Raw genomic sequence first — 16,334 nt, 5'->3', positions numbered from 1 at the left:
CATTAAAATACTATGACGGTCCCTATTCTTAATACTTGTTTTTTTCTATTATTATAGTATTACATCATACTCTTTTATAACTTTATTATAATAAATTTTACTAAATTCTTCATTATAATATTAAAAATAATAAATAGTTGATTTATTTCAAAACAACAGTACTGTTATTGTTGAATATTAAATTTATGAAAATAATATTTTTTTTTGTGATAGATATCTAAGAACACTTCTTTTTAGATATTTATATCATTCTTTTTCTAATCATTATTTAATGTTCTTTAGAAATAATATAACTTATATACAAAATAATATTTCTAAATATTTTTGTTCAGTTTATTATTATTTAATTGTATAAAAATCAGTCAAAAAATTATTTTTAATAATTATAAATAAGAATTTTATATTAGTTAAATATATTTTTATAAAATAATTCATTGTTTGTTTTTTATATTCTTACTAAACTTTTTGTTATTTAAATATTTCTTCATAATTGTACAAAAAAAATTTAACAGAAAAAAATTGAGTCAATTGTCATTCAGATTTAGTGTTATTTTTTTCCATGTTTTTTATTCTTCTTTTTATTTTCATTTTCTTGGAATTGTTTCTTTGGTGGTTGAGGCTTACTTTCTTTTTTTGGTTGTTGTTTAATTTCTTTTTTTGGTTGTTGTTTAATTTCCTTCTTTGGTTGTTGTTTAACTTCTTTCTTTGGTTGGGACTTCTTTTCTTGTTTTGGTGGTTGAGGTTTCTTTTCCTCTTTTTTAAGAGCTTCTTTCTTTGGAGGTTCTTCTTCTTCCTCTTCATCATCACTATCTTCCATATCACTAAATGTCATATCATCGTCATCATCATCTTCAAACTTTGTTATATCATCAAAGTCAATATCCATATAAACAGTAATTTCATCATCCCCAATTAATTCAAAATCAGCAGATGGACCTGCTACAATAATCTCAGCAAAATATTGAGGATTTTCTGGAGTAAGTGTACATAAGATGGCTCTTAATTCCTCTTCTTTTTCATTATAAACTTTTAAAACAACACTTGATGGTTTATTTCCTTTATAAGCGAAATTTAATAACTTAACATATGAACCATCGGGAATATCCATGTGATGTCCTGTTTTAGTTACAACAAATGATTCCATAACCTAAAATTGAAATGTATTTTTAAGTTTTATTTCAAGGGTTTTTATATAACTATTTTATGACTTATTATAAAATTAAAACTATTTTATTTAGCATTAGAAAATAATGTAAATTAATGACTTGAAATATATATTATTTAATTCGTTTTGATTCGTTTTAGTCATTGTCTTCTACAAATAGACATACATTTTGGTGATCTTGTGCAACGTTAAATTCATCGCACTGGTACTCTATTGATGAACATGAAAGTTTAACTTGAACTTTATCCCCCCTTGCCTCTTCAGCATTTTCAGCATAGGTAATCAAAGGAGTATCTCCTCGTTTAAATTGCATTCTTCTTCCTTTAGCAACTAGATGAGGATCTAAACAATTCCAAGGAACTTCTGATGTTAATTGGAATTGTACTTGTTTAGGATCTGTAAATTGAACATAGTCAGGAAGGTCTGGACTTCTTTGCATTAATGTAGATACTTTTGGTTTAAATGTTGGTTGGTAAATAAATACAATCCAACATGCAATACATGAGAGTGCAAATGATACAATAAAAAAGTTTACAAATGAAGCTTTAATAGTTTGGCTTCCACCCCAAACAAATAACATTACACAAATATATACACCAAGGAATATTTGAAGTGCAGAACCCATAAGAAAAGTTACTGCTACAGACACTAGTCCAAGGTTTATTAATGCAAAATTAAGACTAACTGAAATATCATTCCAGCTTCCATTTGAACATAGTCTATTTGAAATCCAATAACAAGTTGCTAATAATGCAGAATATGCCCATATAAATGGGAATCTTCCATCTAACGATATATAAAATGAAGTAATAGTAAAGAACATTGCTGTTGGAAATACAAACTCAGTTGGACCTAAAGAGATATTTGATTCTTTTTTGTTTTTCACTTGGTTAATAACATCTAAAGTATGGTTAACATTGTTACAAAATTGTTTACTATTTACTGTTTTATGTTCAAGATTATTTAATTGAAATGCAAGTTGTTTTAATGATTCAACAATAAATGGTAATAAAGCTAATGGGTCAATAGATAGTGATCCATCTTCATCTTCTCTAACAGCCTCAGGAATGACTTCTTTTAATTCTTGTGCAATAAAACCAAATCGAGTTTTATCATCATTCAAATATTTATATGACTTACCAGTAACCATTAATATAGTATTAAGTGCATCAGAAATTTTCTTAACATCTTTTTTACTTCTTCTATCTGAACGTTGTAAAAATCCATTTTCAGCAAATACTTCACCAGCAACATGAAGACGTTTAATATTTTGATTAATCATATAAACTCTAATGAATTCTTCATTATTTGTTAATAATTGATAAGCAATCGGATTTAAACTAATTTGTTGTGGAATTTGAGTCGTTTGATTAATATTTGGATTTATTGTTTGTGCAGTTTGAATTTGTTGTTGCATTTCAGGAGTTAAAATATAATTGATTTCATCTGCTCCAATTGGATTTGTAGTATACATAGTCATTGTTCTATTACTTTCCATTGAACTTGAATTTTGTTGAGAAGTTGGATCACTTTTTAATATTTGATTTGGACTTGTTGTCATAATAAAATCTGGTGAAATACCACTTAATGTTTGAGGTGAAATGCTTTGAGGAGGAGTAATATTATTATTAATAACAAATTGTGGAATAACTGAAGGGGTTGGAGTAATCATTGTTTGTTGTTCTGCAATATCTCCATTAGTTAAATCACCCATGTCATAAGGCCTTCTTTTTCTTTCAGTTTCTGCATTTGTAATATACTTAAGAAAAGGAATACACAATTTTTTAATTTCTTCTTTATTTTCAATTGATTTAAATGACTCTTTTGATCCATTAAGATATCTTAAATGAATATCCCAAATATGTGAAATACAATTATATTTAGTTTTTAATCCTTCGTTACATCCAGGGTATGTACATTGGTACTCTTTATAACGGACTCTTTGTTTATCTTTTGTTAATCCTTTAGGAGTTTTTACATCTTTAGTCTCTTGCATGGACGATATGACTCATTCTAAGTTCATTATAACTTTTCTTATTATTTTTACAAGTAACTCTTTTTTGTTTTTGATGATTTAATTTTTTTGTCAGGACATATCCTTTTAATTGACTTCATTAACGTAAAACTATTTTGAATTCTTTTTTCTTCTTTTTACTAGATTATAAGAACATACGTTATTGTATTAGAATAGTCAAAAAAAAGAATAGTTATAGATAAGAGAAGTTCAAAATAATAAAACTAGCATAATCTATCTTCTATTTCATTTAAAAAAATGGGATAATTTAAAAAAAAGTTATAAAATACAAAAAAAACAATGAGAAATATATTGTTATTATAAAAAGAGTTATTGTTATCGTTTTTTAAAATGAATAATAAAAATTAAAAAAAAAAACATTATTTTTAATAAATATTTTTGTGTTTTTTCTATTAAAAAAAAACTAAAAAAAGTAGAAATGATTCCACAATCATTAAGGCAACTACAAAGTGAAATTCTTGAAACAATTACTAAAGAAAACTTTACAGGAAAAACACCAGAAGAAATAAAAAAGAATGAAATCCAAATGGATAAAGTTTCATTAATAATTGATAAACTAGAAATGGTATTTTATACAGAAAATGAGATACCAGCTGAATTTGCCAAATCTATTTATCCATATATATTTAATGGAATTTTATTTTTTGAAGAATGTCCATTAAAAGATCAACATTGGAGAAATAATTGTGTAGAAAAGTTATTTAATTTCTTATATAAAATATTATCTAAAGATAGGTTAGATAAAATTATAACAATTGCAACTCATATGTTTGAATGTGGAAAAGAAAGAGTAGAGTTAGTAACTGTTTCACTTATTAATGAAATTGTATCACTTTTTCCAGAACAAATTAAAACATTAGATATTGAAAAAACATTAACAACACTTATTATTAATAAATTAAATAATTATGTTGGTAAAGAAATTAATAATATTCCAAATCAAGAAACATTTTATCGTATGGTTTTATATCCATATAAAGCAGATGTACTATTTGAAATGTCAAAACTTATTTGTACTATTGTAGATCAAAATCCTTCATTATTGCAAACATTTTCAGATGTTATTGAATCAACTGTGTTGGTCTTTAAAAATCCACTTCTTCTTCTTTCAACAAATAATTTTAAAATTCTTATTCAGTTATATCAAGCGTTTTGTAAATTTGCATTGATTTATATTAGAGCAAATTCAAAAAATGAAAGTCGTTCAGAAATGGTTAGTAGTGTTCATCAAAGATTTCTTTGTTTAGCAAATGATTCATTTACTCTTCCAAGAGATTTATTTCAAGATGGAGTAAATACACTTATTGAAATTGGTTCAATATTAGAAAAAGCAGAAGAGTCATTAAAAAATATTGACATTCAACCTAATTCAAGATTATTAGTTGTATTTAATAAAGTATTGGAAATGATTGCTAAGTCATATCCAAAAGCACTTACAACTAGTGCAATTATTAATTTATTTAATGTTTCATGGAGAATAATAACATCACATAGATTAGGTATTCATAATATGATTCATGCAATTAAATTTATTAAACAAGTATTTGATAATATTTGTCCTAATAAAAATGTTTCTTCAGAAGTTAAAAGACAATCAGCTTTTACAATTAAACAATTTACATTATTAATGAGACATTTTACCGTTATTACTAAACTTATTATATTCCTTCCTAATCCATCAGAAAATATTAAACATTTCTTTTGGAATACAACATCGAGAAATACACCAAGAATTATTGAAAATGCATTTGAATTTTTAAAACCAATGGTTGATATGTTACTTACTGTAACAGAAACATTTCAAAATGAAGATGGTTTAATGGATCAATTAATATATGAATTTTTTAAACAATGTGTTCATTATACAATTATGTGTAATAGTGATGATGAAAAACAAACATATAATAAATTAGGACTTAATATTCCTTCACTAACTGATACAATGAAAAGAATATTATCAAAAATTCAATCAAATAATAAACCTGATAGTATTAAACAAATTTATATTGTTAAAAAAAGTGTTAGATATTTATTAAAACGTGCATTTGAAACTAAATCAAATGAAACAAATAAAATATTATCAATATATGATGATTTCTTATTGTTTTTTGATAAATATGTTACAGAAGAAACATTTACAACATTTTATGAATATATTGAAAAAGGAAAAAATATTGGAGATATTGCAATTCTTTTTAAAAAAGTATGTTATAAAATTAAATCATATATTGATCCATTATTTAAAGAAAAAAATACTATTTCTAATTTCTCTATTGCTGAGTATCAACAAACATTTGTTTTTATTGTCGGAAAATGTTTTAAAAAAATTGTTCAATATCTTACTATTGATAGTCAAATAGAAGTTGAACCATATGTTATTATTTTAGATGGTTTATATTCTCTATATTCTTTAGAAATTGTTTCTTCATTAAATGAACAAAATGCAGAACTTTTTACAAAAATTTATATGAATAATCCAAATTGTGAAGTTCCATTCTTTTATTTATCTGAATATATTTCTTCATTAACTGATTTAAATGAATTAATTCATTTACCATCTCCATTATTAAAAATTGCAGAGTCTTGTTTACGTTTACCTTTACCTGCAGACAAATTAGTTTCTTTAATGTTCATTTCACTTCCAATCGCTTCTTCTATTATTTGTCTTAAAAAAGCTCCAGAAAGTTTACGTTCAGCTGCTTATAGATATTTATCAGTTATTTCTACTGTATGTCCACCATCATTACTTTATAAATACATTCCATCTGTTGATTTACTTAAAAAAACATTAGCAACTATTCTTTCTAATCCTCCAAAACAATTATCTGATTTTCCTACACATGAAAATATTAATCCTAAACAATCGATTTTTTGTGTTGATGAACCTTTTAAATCAGCTCTCATATCTTCATTAGCAGCTTTAGAAGTTTTACCAAGTGATACACCAAAAAAAGAACCAATAGAAATTCAATTTACAATTCAATTGGATAAAATAACAATTACATTTGATTTAGAACCTTATTACGAAGATTACATTAATAAATTAGAAAAAGAACCAGAAAAAATATGTGGAATGTATCCTATTCTAAAACAAGCTATTAAACAACAATGTCATCCATATTTAATATCAATGTATTTTATTACTTTAGAAAAACAAAGTTATGAAGAAAAACTTAATGGTATCCATTTAAAAGAAATTAGAGATATAATTAAATATGATATGATGAAGTACGTAGAAGGATTTATTCATTATTTTGAAATTGCTGGAAAAAATGAAGAGGGATTTACTATTGTTTGTAATGATTTTATTCAAATGATTTCAGAAAATGGAGGAATAGAAAATAATAGAGAGTCTATCTCTTATTTAATTTCATTAATTTCAAGACATGAACAAACTCTTGGATTTGATCTTCATGCATTGGAGTTTATTCATAAATATTCATTAAAATATAGTGATTGGTTATCTATTGATAGTCATATAACTGTACGTTATTTATTTGATGTTACTCAAAGAGAATATCATAATGGAACTATTACGAGAATATTAGATGTATTATTAAGTCCAACATCATTAGATTCTATTATTCAAACAATTGATGATTCTTTACCAAGATGGTTACATGATTTATTTTCAACGGTTGTTCAATCAAATAGTCCACATGGAATAAAATATATTATAGAATTCTTTAAATCAAATATAGGACATCCAGAAACAAGCTTATTGTTATTATTTAATATTGATCCAAAAAATCCAAATTATAATGAAATAATTAAATACCAAATTCAAACATTATATTTTTTAATGTCAACATATAAAGATAATTCATTATATAAAGAAAAGGTACATCAATTATATTCAGTTAAAATACCAAGACAATACATTATTAAAGTTGATTTACTATTTCAAAGTTGTTGTAATAAAGAAGATTATTATAAATTTGTTATTCAATCAATGAAAAGTAAAGACAATGAAATTGCTTCATATTTTTGTAATGTTTGTATTAAATCATTGGAGAATGATAAAGAAATTATTGAAAAGTTAATTGAAAAGTTAATTGAGAATATTAATGAAAATAACTGTACTGTATGGCAACATGTTGAATTATTTGATTTCTTATTAAATCATACAAATGAAACAATTAAACAACAAACAATACAACATTTAGTTACTGAAATGGATATACTAAAAACAGAAATGAATAAAAAACAAAATATTCATTCTTTCTTAAATAAATTAAATGGATTTATTCAATTTAAATATTCAATAGAAGGAATTTCATCAGTTTTAAATGAGTTAAAAGAATTGGGAGAATACGAACACTTATTATCATCTATTCCATCATTAAAAAGAGTATTAAATATTGATCCACAACAAACAGTTTCTGCAATTTTAAGTGATGAAAAAAATACAAAAACATTACTTGAGTTATTAGCATCAATTCCTGATTTACAATTATTTGATTATTTATTTCAACCATTATTAAATAACAGTGATTCATTGTGGAAAAAAGAACAAGGACCAATTATTCTTTTATCATTTTTAGTTAAATATTCTAAACAACGTCAATTCACAGAAGAAATGAGTAATGCCATTATTTCTCTTTCATACTCAACATCTAAAATGAATGACGTTGATGCTAAGTTATATACCAAATTATTACTTCATATTATGAAATATCAAACAAATGATGCAGAATTAATAAGACAAGTTTTATCAACATTAGAAACAGGTGAACAAGAAAAATATCATTTTGTAATGCTTTATTTTATTATGAACTTTCCAAATGATGTAAAAAATTTATTGTTAACAATGAGAGCAATTAATGAAGCTGTAGATGGTAAATGGAGATTATTAGTTTATGCGCTTCAGTATGTTATTGTTCCATTAATTAGAGTTCACCATAAAGAATTTACAGGAAATGTTCTTGATGAATTAAAAAAAATGTTATCAGTTATACCAAATAATAATAATGTAACATTATTTGATGAAGTACAAGGAACTCAATTACATGTTATTATTGAAACTATTCAAAATTATCCAGAATTATTAGATTCATTAAGAAACATTGTATTAGAAAAATCAAATCCACCAACATCATTACACAATGCCTGTTTAAAATTACATGCACAATTATTAGTATTTACTCCAACTTGTGGAATTTCATTAGAATCAATTTTAGAAGATTTATTAACCTTACCAATCAATGAAATTTATTTCAATTCTATTAGTATTGGAAATATTGAAGTTGAAACAATTCAACATTTGTTTGAATCTTCACTTCAAGAACATCAAAATATTTGTAAAATTATTTTAAGACATATTAATTCACCATATCAAGAAAATTTACTTCCATTTACATTTCCAGTTAAATATTTCTTTGTATTTTACAAACAACGTAAATTGTTTGTTCCAACAATACTTAGATCAATTCAACACTTTGGAACTAAAAGAGAACTTATTAAATGTATTGATTTAAGTGAATTAATAGTTAATTGGGAAAGATTTAGAGTAAAAAAAGAAGGGTTAAAACCACTGAGCGAAGCACCAGTATTAGTTAATATATTAAAACAATGTCTTCAACAAAATAATGACAATGAATCATTATTTCCATTATGTAAAACTGTTGTTGTCAATAATTTTAAAGAACAAGCACTTTCATTAGCACAAGCAAAAAATAAATCACAAAACCAAGTAAAAAATGCAATTAAAAGATTGTCTGAAAATATTGAATCAATACTTACAATTTGGGGAAGTGAAAGCAAAGAACCAATTTTAACTTATGATGAATTAACAAAAATTAGTGGTCCAAGAGAAATTTCAATGCTTAGAGATTTCTTAGTTGCTTCTGCAAAAGCAACACCACCAGTATTATATGATGGTTTTAAAATTGTTTTTGATGGTATACAAAATGAACCTGAAAAAGAAGTAGAGCAATATGTTCCATTGGTGAGTGGTTATTTAACTGATCCAAAAAAACATGGAGAGATGCAAAAGATATTGAATGAAATATTAATTCCAAAAAGATGTTTTAGTTGTGTTAAAGAATATGTAATAAAAAAGAAAATTGATTATATAAATGGATTTAAAGCAAAAATGGGTGATGAGTTTAAAAAAATATTAAAAGAAGCAAATGAATCACCTTTAATGGCACAAAAACCTGTTTGTGAAAAATTAAAAGATATATTAGATATTTGGAATCAAGTAGATAGAGAAGGGCAAGATAATTATATTTGGGTATTAGGAACTGATCTATTTGAAACTTTAGCTTCAATTAAAACACAACTTAGTGGTGAAGGTCAACTAGTTAATGAATTTATTTCAATGTTGAAAAGTGGAAGAAGGATTGAACAAGAGTCTTTATTAAAAAATATGGGGAATTATTTTACTAAACCCAAACGTCCAGTTGTAGAAAGTCAAAGAGTTGAATTTTTAGAATACATGTTAAAAGAAGATGAAAATATAACTATTAGAACATGTGGTATGGAAAATAAAAGTACAAATAGTAAATATATAGATAAATTTGTATCTAAATTAACCCAAACAACTCCTGAATCATTATTATCAGAAATTGTAAAAAAATCAGTACCAAACAATCAATTTACAGAAAAATGGGTTGGTGTATTAGTTAGTATTTTTATTAGAAAATTAAGTCCTGATAATATACTAAGTGAATTAGTATTAGTAAATCAAAAATTAGCAGAAAATATATTTATTTCATTAATTTCTACTTTAATTCATATTCAAGGAAAAGAAACAGAAAATAATATCGCTAGAATTTATAAAGAAAGAAAAGAATTTGGGGAACATGTTTTGATTCAAGTTATTTGTGAAAACAATATTGATATTGGTAATTTAACATTATGGGATCCAAGTCTTATTAAAATTTATGGTAAATCAGTTAAATATTTAAAAGAAAACTTTATTAAATATAATAAACCAGAGTTGCTTTCACAATTATATACATTTATTATTAAAAACCCTATTGAAAAATATCATTTATTAGCACCTTTAATAAAAAATGAAAGATTAAAACAATGCATGGAACAATTCCCACATCGTGCTGAATCACTTCATAATATTATGAATGATATTTTAATAGAAATGCAAAAAAATAAAGATCCAGAAATTGGATTTGCAAGTGAATTAAAAATTGATTTAGCACTTATGTTAAATTTGATTGATCCATTAAAAAGATATGGAGAAATTGCAATTAAAATTTGTAAAAACAAAGAAGAAAAGAGAAGGGTAAATGATTTATTAGCCGTTTGTTCATTTAGAAAAATGGGAGGAGAAAAAGATTATATCAATGGTGATGATTGTTTACAATACATTCATTTATTATGTAACAAATTAACTCCTGAAAGAGCTGATAGATCTGGGCTTAACGCTGAATTTTCTAAAGACCTTCTTAAATTAGTTGAGTCATTTGAAAATAAAATTAAATGGGGTGATTTAAATGAATGGTCTGTATTAAATGAAATATGTCAAATAGCAATTATTTTAAGAGAATTTATTGAAATTCAATATTTTATGTATGTCTATTGTATTGTCACTGATACTTCAGATACTTTTGATAAAGTGTCAAGTTATTCTAATTTATTTACACTTGAATCTAATACTAAAGACTTATACATAGTTAGAAAATATGCTATTGACCATCATAAAAAAACATTTCAAAGTTTGGCTAATAAAAAGAATTCTGTTCCTTCAATTAATGCTATAGTCCTTAAATTTGAAAAATTAGATATCTTAAATCAAATTGAATATGCAAGATATCATAGAAGAATGGGTTTATTCTCTCCTGCAATAACGCTGTTAGGTGAATTAGAAGAACGTGTTAAAGAACTTCAAGGAACATCAAAAACTCATTCAGATTCACTTAAATCAAATGATGAAATAAATAGTTTATTCATAAGAATTTCTTTAGAAAAAGTACTTAATGCAAATGCCCTTGAACGTCCATTACAAATGATTAATATTATGCAAACTACTTACGAAACTTATATTCAACCTTATATTGAATCACATTCAAAAAATACAGAAGAAATTAATATGTTCTTTAGAACATTAAAAGTGTTACAATATCCTTCAATTGACTGATTTTTTATTATTTTTATTTTTTACTTTTTTTTTGGTATAAAATCATAAAATTTTTAAATATCTTTTTTTCATATAAAAAAAAAGAATAGTAAAAAGAATAATAAAATATAGAAAGATAGGAGAAAGAAAAAAAAAAAGTCAAACTATTAAAGATAAATAAATAAAATATGAGTAAAGGAGGATCAGAAACGAATTTATTGAGAATAGAAGGTTTGTTTATAATAAATAGAAAAGAAAAAGAAAGATTTAAAGAATAGTTCTTGAAGGACAGCATTTATTTGTTAGAGAAAATACAAGTGGAGAAGCTACAGTTTGTGAAATAAGAAAAGAAAGAAAGAAGAAGAATAACAAAGTAGTTGGTTATTTCAGTAGAAAAAGAAAAGAAGAAAATTAAAATAAACAGAAAAGATAATCCTATTCCAGGGACACCAAATAATAAGATTGAAATAGGAAAAATTCCAATGGGAGAACATGAAATTCAATTTTTATTTACTGATGCAGAAAAGAAACAACCAGCAAAACATTATAGATGTAGTATTTCAATGACAGAATTATTACCATATAATACTAATCATGTTAAAGAATTAGAATTTGAAAATGAAGTTAATAAAGATGATGAACAAAAACCAATATTTAAAATATCAATGTTTTTGTTTCAACAAAGAGATAGTAAAGCAGATAAAGCTATTTTAAAGAAAGCAGGGGCATTAATAATTGCTACAAATAATTCTGATTTAATGTTAATTATGTCAGCATTAGAATTACCAAAAATAGATGTAAATATGTGTGATAAAGAAGAGAAAAATACAGCATTACATATTGCAACGATGAAATCAACGAATGAACATATTTTATTAACATTATTAAAAGATCCAAGAATTGATGTTAATGTTAAAAATAAAGATGATAATACACCACTTCATTATTTTTGTTTAAATTTTTCAAATCCAAATTGTGAAGAAGCATTTTCATTATTTCAACAAAGATCAGCTAATATGAATGCAAAAAATAAAATTGGAGAAACACCATTACATAAAGCAGTATTTAATAAATGTATTAGATTAATTTTAGTAGAATTATTATTAAAAGCAGGAGCAGAAGTTGATGCAAGAACAAAAAATGGATCAACAGCAATGCATTATGCAATGTATATGGAAAGAACAGATCTTATTTCAATATTATTAGAAAATAATGCATCATTAGAAATTAAAAATGAAAAAGGAGAAACACCATTATCTATTGTTAGTAAATCAAAAAATCAATCATTTCAAAATACAGTAAAATATTTTAAAGAAGTTATTGAATATTTAAAAGGAATTAATGTTGATACACAAGAAATTAAAAAATTTATTCATAATAGATTATTTAAATGGAAATTAAAAGAAATAACAGCAAAACAATTAGATAAAATAGGAATTAAAACAATTGGAAGACAAAGAGAATTAATGAAAGAATTTAAAAAAATAGAAGATATTGATCCAGCAAAATTAAGTGATAAAACAATACAAATTGAATCAGAAGAAAAAGAAAGAGAAAAATTAATAAATAATATAATATCAAGTTCTAAATTTTTATATAAAGTAGAATATACAGAATTAATTGGAACAGGAACATCAGGAAAAGTATTTAAAGGAATTTTAGAAGGAAAAATAGATGTTGCAGTTAAAACATTAAAAGCAGGATCATTAAAAGAAGTTGAAGAATTTCAACATGAATTTGGAGTTTTAAGTAAATTAGATCATAAAAATATAGTAAAATTTTATGGAGTTTTTCAAGATGAACATCAAAAAATGATGATGGTTATGGAATATTGTGATAAAGGAAGTTTATATGATGTATTAAGTAAAGGAGATTTAAAAATGAAATTTGAAACATTATTTGATTTTAGTGAACAAATAGCTAAAGGATTAGAATATCTTCATAATAAAAATATTTTACATAGAGATTTAAAATCATTAAATATTCTTGTTCAAACAAAAATAAATGAAAATGGTCAAGAACATTTAATTTTAAAAATATGTGATTTTGGTTTATCTAGATTTAATAGTACAGATAATTTAAATACTTTACAAAAATTACGTGGTACTTATGCTTATTGTGCTCCTGAAATTTATTTTAGTCAACCTTTTACTGATAAATCTGATATTTTTAGTTATGGAATTATTTTATGGGAAATGACTTATAGAACAATTCATCAAAAATATCAAAGACCTTATCAAGAATTCCCTGATATTAAATTAGATGTTCAAATTATTTTAAAATCAGCTACTTTAAATCTTAGACCTACTATTCCTGCTTCTACTCCTTTGTCTTTAACTAATTTAATTAAACAATGTATCATTAAAGAACAAGATGGAAGACCTTCTTCTACTGATATATTAATGGATATTACTAAAATGAAAAAAGAATATGAGTGTAATCCATCTGCTTGGGATACTTGTATCATTTCTAATTGATTTAAATTTTCTTTTCTCTCTCTTTTCTTTTTTATTAAAATTCTTTTTCTTCTTAAATCTTTTATTTCTTTCTTTTATTTATTATCTTCTTTATTATTATTTAATTCTTTCTTTTATTTCTTTTTCTTTATTGGTTGCACAGAGCAAATTACTATAATTTAAACACAACAAATTAATTATAACAAGTTATATTTGAATAATTATCTAAATAATGATTGTCAATATGGAAAGAAAGATTAAAATATTATTTACCAATGAAAAAAATGATATTTATGAGTATTGATGATGGAAAATGATATACTTTCCTTAAAGTATTTAAGAAAAATTAAGAAATAGAAGAGATGAAATAAATATTAAATGTATTGATAAAAGAATATGATGATATTTGATATTATCAAATAAACAATGTATTCAATTAAAAAATAAGATTATTATACAGAAATGAAATTAATATTATATAAGCAATAAACATTGTAAGATAAAAAGAAGTACTGTAATATAAAAAGAAGAAAGGAGAAAAGAAGAAAGTGTTAAAGATATGTAAGAAAGTTGAATGAGAAATAAAAGAAATAGAATAATGGAAAGTAAACCAAGAAATGAAGAAAATATAAGAAATGATAAAGAAATACAAAAAGAAGAAATAAAAGATATGATAAAGATAAAATGAATAATAAAGATATATGAAAATAGAATACAAAAATAGAAGAAATAGTTAAAGAAAAAAAAAATAATAAGAATATTCAAAACAAATAAATTGAACTAAAATTACAATAATAAAAGAAATGAAAGATGTTATTAATACTTATATTCATAATGAAATAAATAATGGTTTTAATAAATAATATTAAATGATGAAAGAATGAAAAAAAAAACTATAAAAAATAATGAAATAAAATATTCAAATAAACATAATAAATATATAAAAAGAGTCATAATAAATTAAATTTAACAATGAGTCATTTATTAATAATAATAATATAATTCATATAATTAACTGATGAAATCAATATTAATCAAAGAAAATAGAAAATAAATTATAGAGAATGATATAAAAACACAAATAAATAATCATAAGATAAATACAAAAGAAGAAAATACAAAAATTATTCATATAATTCAACATTATATGGTATTAGAAATAATTAAAAAACAAAAATAATACATAAATATTTAAACAAATAATAGAACATGAACAACAAAAGTGAAATAACTAAAAATACTATATATGAATCAACACAATCAAATCAATATCTAATTAATGAATTGAACATAAATAACATTAAATTAATAATAATAAAAGAAATGAATAATAATCAGATATAATGAAATCACAAATATTAATAGAATAAAATAGAGAATATTAATAATAAAAAGAGTGTATATAAAAAGAAATAATAGAGGTAATAAATATTAAATAAAGGCTTATTAATTTTAACCTATTGTTCAGGTGAGAATTTCTTCTCATCATTCATTTTCCAAAGAGTCTGCTTATTCTGGTTTTTCTACATCTCTGTATTCTCCAGAATGATTACCTCAGTATCTCATAAGATTTTCCATATTTGTTATTAAATTATCTTTTATCATTATTTCACATCCAATTTTAATTCTTTCACTTCTTAATAATCTGACTGTTTCTTTATTTATCAATTAACTTATTGTTATTACGAATGGGATGATTATTATTTTTATTAATCTTCCTATTTTTATAATATGTTCTTGTAATTTCATATACATATTTTATTTGTAAATAATTTACTTATATTTTTATCTCTTATTATTGTCATATCTATGATTAATGCTTCTCTTTTCTTTAAATATCTTACATAAATGTCTGGTCTTTTATTGAAATTTCATTTTTATTTATATTTCTTGATTTAAAATCATAAGTATTTGATCTCTATTCTTCTTTTCTTATTATTAATTTCTTTATATTTTCTTCTTTTTCTCTTCTTGTCTTCATATGTATATATTTCTTATTTAATCTTTAAAGAAATCCATAAATATTCATTTTATCATGTTTATTCATCTGTGATTTTTTTTAGTGATTATACAAATGAGAATGATATGATTTAATGTTGATATTTTATTACAAATATTACACATTGTATATTTTGGTTCATGTGTCCATATTGCTTTCATTATTCCATTATTTCTTGCTTTTTGTTTATTTGAATATATTCCTTATAATATTAATTCTTTTCAATATTTTAATTGTTTTATTTTAGTTTGTCATTTTATCTTCAAATCATTTTAAAATTTCATTACTTTCTTATTTCTCCATTTATTGATATATTCTTCTTGAAATTTATCTTTTATATATTTATTATTTTCTTTTGGGAACCAGAATAAGCAAAGAAATAATGAATCTAAATAAAAAATAACAAAAAGAAAAAGAGGTAAAATATTTTTAATCAATAAAATAAATTAATTTTTATTATTTTGCTCCTAAAAAAAAATAAAAAGTAAATTAAATACACATTCTATATTCATTTATATTCATTTATATTTTATATCATTTTATGGTAAATTGTTCTGAAATATCAATGATTCAGAAATGATATTTGATTCAATGTATGT

The 16,334-nt window shown here is 23.2% G+C and overlaps 4 protein-coding genes across 4 annotated transcripts, besides 26 other annotated features; 2 read left to right on the top strand and 2 right to left on the bottom strand.

Annotated features, from left to right (window-relative positions):
* Positions 1 to 72: 72 nt before the first annotated feature.
* Positions 73 to 136: a sequence feature (AT_rich).
* A 37-nt stretch (positions 137 to 173) lies between these two features.
* Positions 174 to 206: a sequence feature (AT_rich).
* A 76-nt stretch (positions 207 to 282) lies between these two features.
* Positions 283 to 482: a sequence feature (AT_rich).
* Positions 483 to 540: 58 nt separating this feature from the next.
* Positions 541 to 591: a microsatellite.
* Positions 548 to 1,144, bottom strand: EDI_013920 (FK506-binding protein, putative; the record flags this gene model as incomplete). Its single annotated transcript, XM_001737611.1, has 1 exon — positions 548 to 1,144. One exon carries the CDS (start codon positions 1,142 to 1,144, stop codon positions 548 to 550), a length of 597 nt encoding a protein of 198 aa, XP_001737663.1.
* Positions 564 to 734: a microsatellite.
* Positions 783 to 854: a microsatellite.
* A 41-nt stretch (positions 1,145 to 1,185) lies between the features above and the next one.
* Positions 1,186 to 1,287: a sequence feature (AT_rich).
* A 14-nt stretch (positions 1,288 to 1,301) lies between these two features.
* On the bottom strand, positions 1,302 to 3,161 carry EDI_013910 (uncharacterized protein; the record flags this gene model as incomplete). The annotated part of the gene is made up of 1 exon (XM_001737610.1): positions 1,302 to 3,161. The coding sequence occupies one exon, from the start codon at positions 3,159 to 3,161 to the stop codon at positions 1,302 to 1,304; it is 1,860 nt and encodes a 619-aa protein (XP_001737662.1).
* Positions 3,162 to 3,442: 281 nt separating this feature from the next.
* Positions 3,443 to 3,612: a sequence feature (AT_rich).
* Positions 3,613 to 3,618: 6 nt separating this feature from the next.
* EDI_013900 (uncharacterized protein) lies at positions 3,619 to 11,301 on the top strand (the record flags this gene model as incomplete). The annotated part of the gene is made up of 1 exon (XM_001737609.1): positions 3,619 to 11,301. The coding sequence occupies one exon, from the start codon at positions 3,619 to 3,621 to the stop codon at positions 11,299 to 11,301; it is 7,683 nt and encodes a 2,560-aa protein (XP_001737661.1).
* Positions 3,898 to 3,925: a sequence feature (AT_rich).
* Positions 4,085 to 4,110: a sequence feature (AT_rich).
* Positions 10,100 to 10,137: a sequence feature (AT_rich).
* Positions 11,301 to 11,370: a sequence feature (AT_rich).
* Positions 11,371 to 11,375: 5 nt separating this feature from the next.
* Positions 11,376 to 11,467: a microsatellite.
* Position 11,468: 1 nt separating this feature from the next.
* Positions 11,469 to 13,757, top strand: EDI_013890 (uncharacterized protein; the record flags this gene model as incomplete). Its single annotated transcript, XM_001737608.1, has 3 exons — positions 11,469 to 11,511; positions 11,559 to 11,611; positions 11,658 to 13,757. The coding sequence occupies 3 exons, from the start codon at positions 11,469 to 11,471 to the stop codon at positions 13,755 to 13,757; spliced, it is 2,196 nt and encodes a 731-aa protein (XP_001737660.1).
* Positions 12,637 to 12,672: a sequence feature (AT_rich).
* Positions 12,835 to 12,881: a sequence feature (AT_rich).
* Positions 13,758 to 13,763: 6 nt separating the features above from the next.
* Positions 13,764 to 13,886: a microsatellite.
* A 346-nt stretch (positions 13,887 to 14,232) lies between these two features.
* Positions 14,233 to 14,405: a microsatellite.
* Positions 14,316 to 14,494: a microsatellite.
* Positions 14,361 to 14,545: a microsatellite.
* Positions 14,521 to 14,695: a microsatellite.
* Positions 14,696 to 14,715: 20 nt separating this feature from the next.
* Positions 14,716 to 14,751: a sequence feature (AT_rich).
* Positions 14,752 to 14,783: 32 nt separating this feature from the next.
* Positions 14,784 to 14,964: a microsatellite.
* Positions 14,894 to 15,067: a microsatellite.
* Positions 15,030 to 15,164: a microsatellite.
* Positions 15,165 to 15,509: 345 nt separating this feature from the next.
* Positions 15,510 to 16,092: a repeat region.
* Positions 16,093 to 16,154: 62 nt separating this feature from the next.
* Positions 16,155 to 16,278: a sequence feature (AT_rich).
* The last annotated feature ends 56 nt before the right edge of the window (positions 16,279 to 16,334 follow it).

The sequence above is a fragment of the Entamoeba dispar genome, genomic scaffold (genome assembly GCF_000209125.1).
Source record: "Entamoeba dispar SAW760 scf_1105229460713 genomic scaffold, whole genome shotgun sequence".
Lineage (NCBI taxonomy): Eukaryota > Evosea > Mastigamoebida > Endamoebidae > Entamoeba > Entamoeba dispar.
The sequence above is the reverse complement of the archived record's forward strand: the minus strand, read 5'-3'. Positions and strand labels throughout refer to the sequence as shown.